Source organism: Pogoniulus pusillus, chromosome 38, assembly GCF_015220805.1.
Source record: "Pogoniulus pusillus isolate bPogPus1 chromosome 38, bPogPus1.pri, whole genome shotgun sequence".
Taxonomy (NCBI): domain Eukaryota; kingdom Metazoa; phylum Chordata; class Aves; order Piciformes; family Lybiidae; genus Pogoniulus; species Pogoniulus pusillus.
Genome location: NC_087301.1, coordinates 7,260,051 through 7,269,785, shown reverse-complemented (window position 1 = coordinate 7,269,785; position 9,735 = coordinate 7,260,051). Strand labels below are relative to the sequence as shown.

Here is a 9,735-nt window from a genome sequence, read left to right as displayed (position 1 = left end):
TTGAGTGTATGAGACAAGCACTGGAGCAAGGGGGAATAAACCCTGTGCTCAAACACTCAGGTCTGCCTGATGTGCTCTAAAGTGTGACCTAGGGATCTCCAGTTTCCTCTGCCCTATGTTGTTAAGCCCCTTTTCCTGCTCTTGAGTTCTGAGGCAGCTGCCTGGCAGAAATAACCAGCATGGCACAATGCTGATGCTCAACTTTATTGCTGTTGCATTGGCTGTCTCCAAGCTCACCATGGTGGCTGCTCACCCATCTGCTGCAGCTCTGTCACAGGCAGAGAGGATCACACAGGATGCAAGGTTGGTGCTTGGCCCTGTCCCGGGCCAGGAGGAGTCAGAGTGCTGGCAGCTTGGCAGAACCTGGCTATAGACAGCTTTGATACGTTTTGGTTGCAGCTGGCTGTTGGTAAAGCATACAGGCTAAATAAAAGCATGCCCAGGCCAACGCTGTGGCTACCAAGACCTGCAGCAGGTAGCTTAATGTGTAGGCAGGGGCTAGTGGGCACCTGACATGCAGCATGGCTTCCCTGGCACCCTTGGCTGCAGTGCTTTAGAAGCTGGTATGTACCTGGCTCACGGTTAGATCTCACAGCCAGATTTCATCACTGCTGGTGCTGGGCACTTTGTAGATGCGGCCAGACACCGGGACCTGGATAAAACCTACAAGACAGAGCAGTTTGATGTTGTTGCCTTTTGGGGTGGACATAGAGGCTGACGGTTTTCAGGGCTGCTTGCCCACTTGTGCCCCCTCACCAAGCTTGCTGAGGACCAGAGGGTTCTGCAGCCCCAGTACAGTGCTCTCCTCTCCCCTGGCACTAGCTCCTGTGTCTTCAGGGCAAGCTGTGGGGAAGGAAGGGGTTGTGAGCTGTGACATTTGGCCCTCACCCCAGCAAGACCTGTGGCCCCACCTGTCCCCTTGCACTGGCACCTATGGGGCTCACCTCTGGGCTCCTGTGTGAAGTCACTGAAGCGCAGGTGGGGTGGCAGTGACTGGGTCTGGCGGGGCAGGTGTGAGCCCAGGGGTGGCAGGTGCCCAGAGCCACCGGAGCAGGAGCACTGCCTGAGTGGGCTGCTCCCCTCTGTGCCTCCCTTACTTGGCACTGGCTTGGCCCGGCGGTATGCAAGGCAGGCAGCACAGGAGCCCAGGCTGAGCAGGGCACCCAGGGCCACAGCTGCTCCGACAGCAACGCCCAGGAGGGGTAGTTCCACGCGAGTGTCCAGCAGACCTGTACAGGCAACATGCCTGCCTGAGCACCCTGTGCAGGGCAACTGTTCCACACCCAGCCCCTCCCAGCACCTACCTGGGGGCAAGAGGGAGGCTGTGGCAATGCCCACGCTGTTGGCAGCACTGACAGAGAAGTTGCCAGCTGTGCTGCCCAGGTGGACGAGAAGCGAGTGGTTGGCCAGACGTGGGTAGTGTGTGGCGCTCAGGAGGAGGAATTCGGAGGCGTTGGCCATCACGTGCCCATCCTGGTCCACCCAAATGACGCTGGCAGGGGGGTTGGCTTGCACTAGCACGAAGAGCACTAGGAGCAGCCCAGCGCCCTCCACCTTCTGGTAGCGGACGTCTGCCCGCAGGATCTCCGGCTTGTCTGGGTGACAAAGACAGTGAGATGGGTAGGAGGGAGCGAACAGCATGGCCAGGAACAAGATTCGTCAGGGCCAGGAGCTGATGAGACGCTGGTCAGGCAGCGGCCCCACGCCCACCCCGCACCTCTGGCCAGAGCAGGGCCAGTGCTGTGGACCTTACACTGCACGTCGAGGAGGACGGAGGCGTTGTAGGTCTCACCGGAGGCCAGGTCCGTCAGGGAGCAGTTCAGCTCGCGGTCAGTGCGGCGGGCAATGAGGGTGAGGGTGCTGGCAGTGCCCGTGGCCAGGCAGTTCGCCGCCTGCTTCCGGCCGTCGAGGTACCACTCCAGCACGGCACCAGAGGCCGGCCTGGGGGCCCGGCAGGTGAAAACGCTGCTCTCCCCCTCCCGCAGCGTACACACTGCCAGCCGCTGCCCGTCGATGGTGGGACCCAGCTCTCCCAGCCCTGCCAGAGAGCCAGCGGTGCGTCAGAGCCGCAGCGGCATCTCGCTGCCGGAGCCGCACGCCGGATCCCAGAGCGGTCTCACCTGCGAAACAGAGCACCGGGAGGCCGAGCAGCAGCAGCGCCGGCAGCAGCAGGCGAGCGAGGGTAGCTCCCAGGACGCCCCATAGCACACGGCCACGCTCAGCGCTAGGAGAGAGGCAGCTGGAGCCTGGACGGAAGCCGCGGCCGCGATGGCTCCCCGGCATCCCGGCGCGCTGCAGAGCCACGGAACGCGGCCGAGCTGCGCCTTACCTGGAGCATCGTCCCTGCCGCGTCCAGCCTGTCCCGCACTGCGGCTCTGCGCCTGGCTCCTCACGGGGAGCCGCGCAAGCGGCGCAGGGGCGGACCCGGCACGGCTCCGAGCACCGCTCTCGGCAGAGCCCCGCAGCCGCTTTTCCTGAGCTGCAGCAGCAGCGCCGGTGCTGCCGCAAGGGTGGCCAGAGACCACCCTGCCAGGACAGGGGATGAACGCTCTCCAGTCCCCTCATCTCCCCTCTGCAGTGGAGGGTGCTCAGCACCCTACTCAGCCCAGCACCCTGCTCGGCCCAGCCTCACGCTCCCGAGGCCGCCCATGGCACGGGGACCACCCCACAAGCATCCGCAACGCCGCGAGCAGAACCGAAGCGCCAGGGGCACGGAGCTTTATTGGGGTGGAGCGGAGCTGGGGCGAAGCGCGGCTCTTCCGCACTTCCTGTCCTCGCTGTCAGCCAGGAGGCGGCGGGGACTCAGCGGGATCCTCGATCCTGGAAACGGCAGTCGGGACGTGCCCAGCTGGGCCACGCCGGGAGCGCCGTTGTAACCGCCTCACCCGCTGCCGGTGTGGCCGGGATTGCGCAGCCGTCCCAGCATCTCGCAGAGCATCTGGTTGCAGAGCGCCGAGTAGGGGTTGAGCAGCACCAGCTGCCGCCGGGCGAAGGCGCTGCCCAGCCGCGCCGCCTGCTCCAGGTCCCGCCGCGCCTCCTCGTCGCGGCCCTGCAGCCGGTGGATGAGGCCGCGCTGCACGAAGCTCTGGCAGGCGGCGCGGCCGCGGCCCCTGCTCAGGCGGATGGCGGCGTCCAGGTCCCTCAGGGCGCCTGGCCGGGGGGAGAGAGGCGTTGGGGCGGGCTGGGGTCGCGAGGGGCCGCCCGCCGCCCCGGCGCTGCTCACCTGCTACGTCCCCCCGCAGCCGCAGGGCCTGGGCGCGGTTGTTGTAGCCCGAGGCGCGCTCGGGCAGCAGCCGCACGGCCTCACCGAACCTCTCCAGGGCTGTACTCACGTCCCCCGACTCGGCGGCGGTGACCCCCTGCAGCTCCAGGTCCCGGACCTGCTCTAGTAGCTCCTCTGGGAAGGCGTCTCCTGCAGCAGCACAGACGGCAGCCTTTGGCCGGGGAAGCGGCTGGGCGCCGGGGTCCGGCCCCAGGGTGCCTCTGGACCGCAAAGCCTCTGTTCCCTGCCTGCCCCGCTGTCGATTCCAGCACCGTCTCACCGTCCCCCTGGGCGTCCTCATCGTCTTCCCCCTCCTCGTCCAGCCCAGGGATGTCGCCAAACGGGGTGCTGGGGTTGAAGATAGTCTGCAGCACAGCCCTGTCGTTTGCCGTGGCCATGATGCCCTCTGTGCCGAGGCTCCGTGACAGGGCCGTGGGGCACGGTGGGTGGCAGCTTAGGGCAGGTTAATGTTCACACCGCGGTACCGCTTCACCTATCCCTATCCTATCCCGTCCCGCATATCGGGTCCCACCGCCGGTCCAGCCCCACCGGCAGCGGCCCAGCTGGAACAGCCGCAGCTCCCCAAGGTGACCCAGGCAAGGTAACGGCAAGGAGCCAGAACCCGGTGCGCATCTGCTGCAAACCCACCCGGTGAGGCATTTCCCCGACCCTGCGCTGCTCTGGGCTCCCGTCCCCACCAGCCACCTCCGCTCAGAGGCTCTTATCTCCCCGAGAGGTTCCAGAAGCGGAGACATGGGGGGGGTGGGGGGGTGGGGGGGTGCGCGCATCAAATCATCTCAGTAACAAATGCAGCGTCAAAGCGACTCTTCAACAGCTACCACCCAGCAATCATCACACATCCTGGGCCCTGAAGAAGAAACCGAGAGAAACCCTCTGCAGCAATAAACTTGACATGTTTATTAATTAAACTATCACTTAAATAAAAAAAAGTGCATAGAAAATAAACATGTTTAAAAACTCCTTTTTTTTTTTGTGTGTGGTTTTTTTTTTGTTGTTTTTGTTTTTACAACTATGTACACTTTTTATTTATACATTCAGTCTTTTGCAGAGCTTTCAGCATCGTTTTAAACTATTAAAGTATTTCCTTCTTCCCTGTGCCAGGGAGTTAACACTGATGGACTTTTAGACACGTTTCCTTATTTTTTTTTTTTGCCTTTTCTTCTTTTTCTTAAACAAACAAACAAACAAAAACAAAACCCACAACAAAACCCAAAACAACAACCAGAAGCTTGGAAGAACACAAGAGAGAAAGAGAGAGAGAGAAAAAAACCAGAGGAAAGATTTGTCATACATGATAAGTTGTCAAATGTATTTCTAGAACAGAACTTTGCTTTTGCAGAGCTTTTTTTTTTTTTTTGGCCTTTTTTTTTTGCCTTTTTTATTTTTTTTTCCTTTAAAAAAAAAAAAACAATTATTCACCTACCTGTACTTACTAAAGAGACTGTTAAGTTTAATAAAAGAAACACCACAAGAACAGTTCTCGGCTGATAGACAAAGCTACTGTACCTCGAGAAAAAGAGACCAGGAAAGCACAGAGCACACTGCTTGGTTTGTTTTTTTTTTCCCCTCCACCCCCCCACCCCCATATGCAGCTGGTTCCCCAACATCCATAACCAAAACAAGAGGAAGAGAAGGAAGAAACCAAATGGTACAAGTACTGACTGGAAACACGAAGGGACAGGAAGGCTGCACCACCTGCCCCTGCCCGGGGAGTGAGAGCACGGTGGGGCCTTCCCGGCTGCGGTAGCGACTGTAACACAAATCCTTACCTATAGTGTTAAGAGAAGTAAAAGCCATGGAGCGGTACTGAACTAGGCTCGGTTACACGGTGCATTACTAGAGTAGCTCCTATATATATCCTATTTATAGCTATAAAAACCTCGTGAGTGTCGAGAGTGGACCAGTAGTATGGGTTTGGGTGGTGTGATTCTGCACAAAGCGTCCCGCTGAAGAACCTGGTATTGCTCGGAAAGGAAGGGAAACCACAAGGAAAAGATGCCCAGCCCTTTGCAATGACCCGCGTCTCCTGGAAACAAAACCACCTCGCTTTGTACAAAGGAAACAAGCGCTGAAGGTTCCATTTATTTCAGCATTTTCAGATCCCATGATCTGCGTCAGTCCTTAGAAAATATACATTCAAAGGGGAACTGCGCCCGCCCGGGCTGGGGGGACGTTGGCAGCGAGCGCAGGTGCTGGCTGCCCAGCTATTGCCAGCCCTGCTGGGCCAGGGCTCACTGCGGCGCAGCCTCCCCGGGGTACAGACTGTTCCACTGGCCACAGCGGCTCCTGCCGAGGCGGCCGTGATGGGGATAGCAGCAAAGCGGGCAGCCGGCCGGCCCCACGCCTGGGTCTGGGGGGCTCCCATGTCAGCCGTTGTCCCCAGCCCTCCTCCCTGCCTTTCCCTACATGGAGTGGCTTTGGGCAGCACTTCCCAGCCAGAGCGGATCCACCGGACGCGGAAGACACTCCTCCACCAAGGGCACACAGCAGAGCCGAGCTACTTGGATAAACTCAAAGGCCTGGCCAAGGTGAGGGCCGGAGGGGAAAGGGCCAGAGCAACTGTGCCTGGGTACGGGGCTGAGACCCCTCAGGGGCCAACAGGCTTCAGCCGCCTCAAGGTATGTGCGTTCCCAAACTGTCAGTGCATCAAATCATCTCAGTAACAAATGCAGCGTCAAAGCGACTCTTCAACAGCTACCACCCAGCAATCATCACACAGTGCAATAACAAAAGGACAGCAGCAGGCCCGGACCTGCGCTCAGGTCTGAGGAAGAGGCCTGAAGGCCTGCGGGGCACAGATTTGGGACACCCTGTTGAGAGCACTGGGGGGGTCTGCAGGCACTCCCACCTCTGCCTCACCCATGGCTGGTGCCGTTCCTTAGCTGTCCCCCAACTCGCCTGCTCCCCGTGAGGCTGCTGACTACCCCCAGGAACAACTGGGGAAGTGAGGATGCTTCCTGCATCCCCTCCCTGGCAGACAATCTCCGCCTTTGAGGAAGAGCCTGGGTGGGTGCACCACCAACCCCTGGGTCCCTCCTGTTTCCCCTCAATTTTCGTTTTTAAATGCCCAGAGTATGCCAGCGCAGGGCAAGGCCAAGCCTTGCTCCCACCCAGGGCACAGACAGGAATTCTGACCGTCAGGCTCCTCCTCACAGCTAAGCAATTCTCCTCCTTGCCCCCAACACGATGGGTAAATCAATTCTAAGGTCCAGCCAAACCTCCTGGAAACAGTTACTGAAGTCAAAAAGGCAGAACGAGAGTAAAAAACAAAACTAAAGTGTGACCCTCCCCCCCCAGGCTGGAGAAAGGCTCAGACTGTGCCCAGCCAGGCGTTTCCTATAACCGTCCTAGGAAAATAAAAAACTCATTAAAAAGAGATTCTCTTAAATTAGGATAACATCACTGTTTAAAAAGCCTCGTCATAAGTGCTTTCCCCTATGAAGTGCTTCTCATAGAAAAATATACAAAATATATTTACATTTATAAAACCTTAAATACTAAACTGTAAACAGAACCGAGTAAAATTTGATGACGTCACTTGTCAGGCTTGGGGCTCTCGACTTCTTTCTGGGTGTTTGGTTTGGGAGGCGTGGAGCAGACTTGAGCAGGAGGAGGTTTTACGCCACCTTCCTTCACAAGGACAAGGACAGGACCTGTCCCTGCAGCTGACCTGGCTTCTCCCCTCACCCGCTCCACCCTGCCAGTCGCTCACTGACTTCCTGGGTGCTCCTGGGACTGCATGGTACAGACAGGGCTGCTGCTGGGCTTGGCCTCTGCAGAGGAGGCTTGCTTCACTTTGGTAGTGCTTCCCGTACCTTGCAGGGGAAGAGGCTGGGAACACACCCACAAGATGAGCTACCGCGATGGGCACCTGCCTATGGGACTGCCCTTCTGCCTCCCCACCTGGCCCTAAGACACTGCAGTGAGGTCAAGCACAGCCAGTCTCATGGGAACCTCCATCAAGCCCTTCCCAGCTCCCAGTCTATGGCAGTGCATGGCCAACCCTGGAGGCAGACCTCGCTCCCCAGCTGTGCCTCAGACCAGCTCTGCGGCAGCAGAGGCTCTGCCAGCTGGAAGTGCCCTTGGCTGGCGGGGCAGAGGAGGAAGCTGGCACAGACTGACACCACCGTGTTGGCACAAGCCCTCTCTTTGCGTGCAGTCAGGGGTTTTGGAGTGAGGTGCTAGCCAAATTTTCCTTAGACTGGGCTGCTCTGTGCTCCTCTCCTTGGTTTGACCATCCTAGAGGAAGCAATCACAGCAGCCCCAGGGCAGGCACCAGCCCCCAGCGCCACACAGCTGGCTCACAGCAGTGTGCTTTGGGCATCTCACACAGGGCACAGACATGCATGGTCCTGGGGGCAGCTGCAGAGTGCAGCCTCCCTCCTGAGGAGGAAGGCTCACACCAATACCATGCCTCCAAAGCCCAGACACCCTCCTTGACCTGTGGGGGGAGAGGAGGACTCCAAGTTCAGGACGTTGAGCTGAGACAGAGAGGAGCAGAGGGACAGGAGATCCACAATCGCTCCCCATACTGGGGGCCAGGCCAACCTCTTCTCTCCTGCTTGTTAGCCCCACACCAAGAAACAAACACTAGGGCAGGGGGAAATAAGAACAGCAAAAACATAACCACTACAGATCTTCTCCACTCGCCCACGTCCTTCACAAGGGTTAAGTGTGCGCATGCAAGACATGGAGATGTGACTCTGACATGAGACAGCTGCCAGCCAGGCCCCTGAACCCAGCCCACCTCCGTTCTGGCCTCTGCCCCTGCTGTCCCACTGGAGCAGCCAGGGAGGGATCACTCCAAGTTTTGGGTTGCCCGAGGCCCCTGGGGGCTTGCTTGCAGCCACAGAAGTTCTAGTTGAGAAACTTCCTGCACTTCTTGGCACCGCAGTTGCAGGGCAGCTTGTTGCTGGCGTCCTCGATGGGGAACTTGTAGTCGTAGGTGAGCTCCTCCCCGCGGTAGATCTTGCGCATGGCGAAGATGACGATGTGCTTCTGGCCGTCGATGTTGATGACCCGGGAGTAGCAGTTGGGCTCACAGGAGTGGTTGATGAAGCGCGCTGCGTTCCCGTGCATGGTGGCGTCCACCACCTCGGAGTCATCGATGCGGAACATGTAGCAACCGATCCCCTGCGCACAGAGGACAGCGGAGGGTTAGCTCAGGGAAGTGGAGGCAGAGCCACTCTGTCAGACAACCTGGCTTATTACAGCGACAACTGCCACACCCTTTAAGGGCACCTGTGACCTCTCCTCACTTGTCTTCTCAAGCTCATGCCCACAGGCTTTGAATCTGGACCAGACCAAAACCAGTCCCAGCCCGAGGAGTGCCACTAGAGCTCCAGCAACAGCAGAAGTACCCTGAGAAGTCTGAAACCTCTTGCCACGTCCCACGTGCAGCTTTCGGCCTGTCCTACCTTCACAGCCACTTTCTAGTTCTCCCAAACTCTTTAAGAACGTCTCCAGAAGCCCACAACTCACCTTGCTGTCGTAGTATTTCTCCCGTTTGTCAGTGAGGATGGAGCGAATGACATTGCCTGAATATTCGATCACCATCTCACCTGCATCGATGTTCCTTTTGCAGAACAGACCCCGGCCATGGATGGGAGACCTGAAACAGCAACAGGACAAGGGGAGCTCAGAGACATCAGACTGCAGAGAAAAGGCTACTCATCACAGGGATCCCTGCAGTGCCCTTTTTCTTCTGTGATGTGATGCTAACACCAAGAGGTATCTGCAGCACACAGGCCCTGGCTGTCAGCAGGCTGCACTAGCATGGAGCAAGTCCTTTGGGCTAAGGATTACTTTTCAGATATGCAACTTGGGCGAGGAGGAAAAAACTCAAACCTGCTTTCCCCCCCTCAGTTTAGCAGTCTGACTTCACAGCAGGTTCCCAGTTTTCACCTCCCTCTACCCAACAGGAAGGAGCAGCACTCAAGTCAAACCATACCTGTAGACACCAACTGCCTCCTTGGAGGTCTTCTTCAGGTGTCGGAAGCGCATGGGCATCGGCAGGTCCATGCTGGTCGCCCGCCTGGAATAGAGAGACACTGCTGAGTATGAACCCTTATGTGAAAGCCTGTGCCATGCTCCCTCTGGGATCTTCTCCAAGACACAAAGGCTGTGGCACTGTGACACCGCAGCCCACTGACAGCACAGTCACAATCAGTTTGTTTATACAGAGGCAAGAGACCATTTCCTCCCTTTTCTGCTCAAGCTCTCATCAGATTGGTCTATGCTCATAAGGCAAAGAACTATTCAAAGTAAGAGTGGCCTGTGGTAGCCACCTTCAGCCAACAGTTCTCTTGTTCCTGTAAGAATCTTCTCTGTTTGTGCTACTTCTTGGTCGCTCTCAGATTTTAAACATCACCTCAAAGAACAGCAGCTAAGGCACATCAGATGGCTTTAATCCCACAGCATTACTGCCCCCTTCACACCTCAAACCCTGCTGC

General features: G+C 57.8%; 3 protein-coding genes across 8 annotated transcripts in view; all 3 read right to left on the bottom strand.

The window, feature by feature from the left end:
* Positions 1-188: 188 nt before the first annotated feature.
* TMEM25 (transmembrane protein 25) lies at positions 189-2,702 on the bottom strand. Of its 2 annotated transcripts, none has more exons than XM_064173204.1 (8): positions 2,330-2,702; positions 2,121-2,224; positions 1,718-2,038; positions 1,305-1,595; positions 945-1,250; positions 757-843; positions 572-663; positions 189-403 (listed from the first exon to the last, which is right to left on the bottom strand). In XM_064173204.1, exons 1-7 carry the CDS (start codon positions 2,563-2,565, stop codon positions 590-592), a joined length of 1,419 nt encoding a protein of 472 aa, XP_064029274.1. In that variant the 5' UTR covers positions 2,566-2,702; the 3' UTR covers positions 189-403; positions 572-589. The 2 variants fall into 2 exon arrangements, with proteins under 2 accessions (XP_064029274.1, XP_064029275.1); XM_064173205.1 differs by having other exon boundaries at positions 945-1,229; positions 1,754-2,038; positions 2,330-2,684.
* On the bottom strand, positions 2,703-4,007 carry TTC36 (tetratricopeptide repeat domain 36). Of its 3 annotated transcripts, XM_064173209.1 has the most exons (3): positions 3,543-4,007; positions 3,224-3,412; positions 2,703-3,150 (listed from the first exon to the last, which is right to left on the bottom strand). In XM_064173209.1, exons 1-3 carry the CDS (start codon positions 3,658-3,660, stop codon positions 2,882-2,884), a joined length of 576 nt encoding a protein of 191 aa, XP_064029279.1. In that variant the 5' UTR covers positions 3,661-4,007; the 3' UTR covers positions 2,703-2,881. The 3 variants fall into 3 exon arrangements, with proteins under 3 accessions (XP_064029279.1, XP_064029277.1, XP_064029278.1); XM_064173207.1 differs by having other exon boundaries at positions 2,703-3,412; XM_064173208.1 differs by having other exon boundaries at positions 3,224-3,662.
* A 412-nt stretch (positions 4,008-4,419) lies between these two features.
* The window catches only part of KMT2A (lysine methyltransferase 2A), a 42,774-nt gene continuing 37,458 nt past the window's right edge, over positions 4,420-9,735 (bottom strand). For all 3 annotated transcript variants that reach the window (XM_064173201.1, XM_064173203.1, XM_064173202.1), the window contains 3 exons: positions 9,234-9,317; positions 8,765-8,894; positions 4,420-8,416 (listed from right to left, as the gene is read on the bottom strand). In XM_064173201.1, the coding sequence (XP_064029271.1) occupies positions 8,141-8,416; positions 8,765-8,894; positions 9,234-9,317 (490 nt within the window). In that variant the 3' untranslated portion in view covers positions 4,420-8,140. The remainder of the gene's footprint in view (positions 8,417-8,764; positions 8,895-9,233; positions 9,318-9,735) is intronic.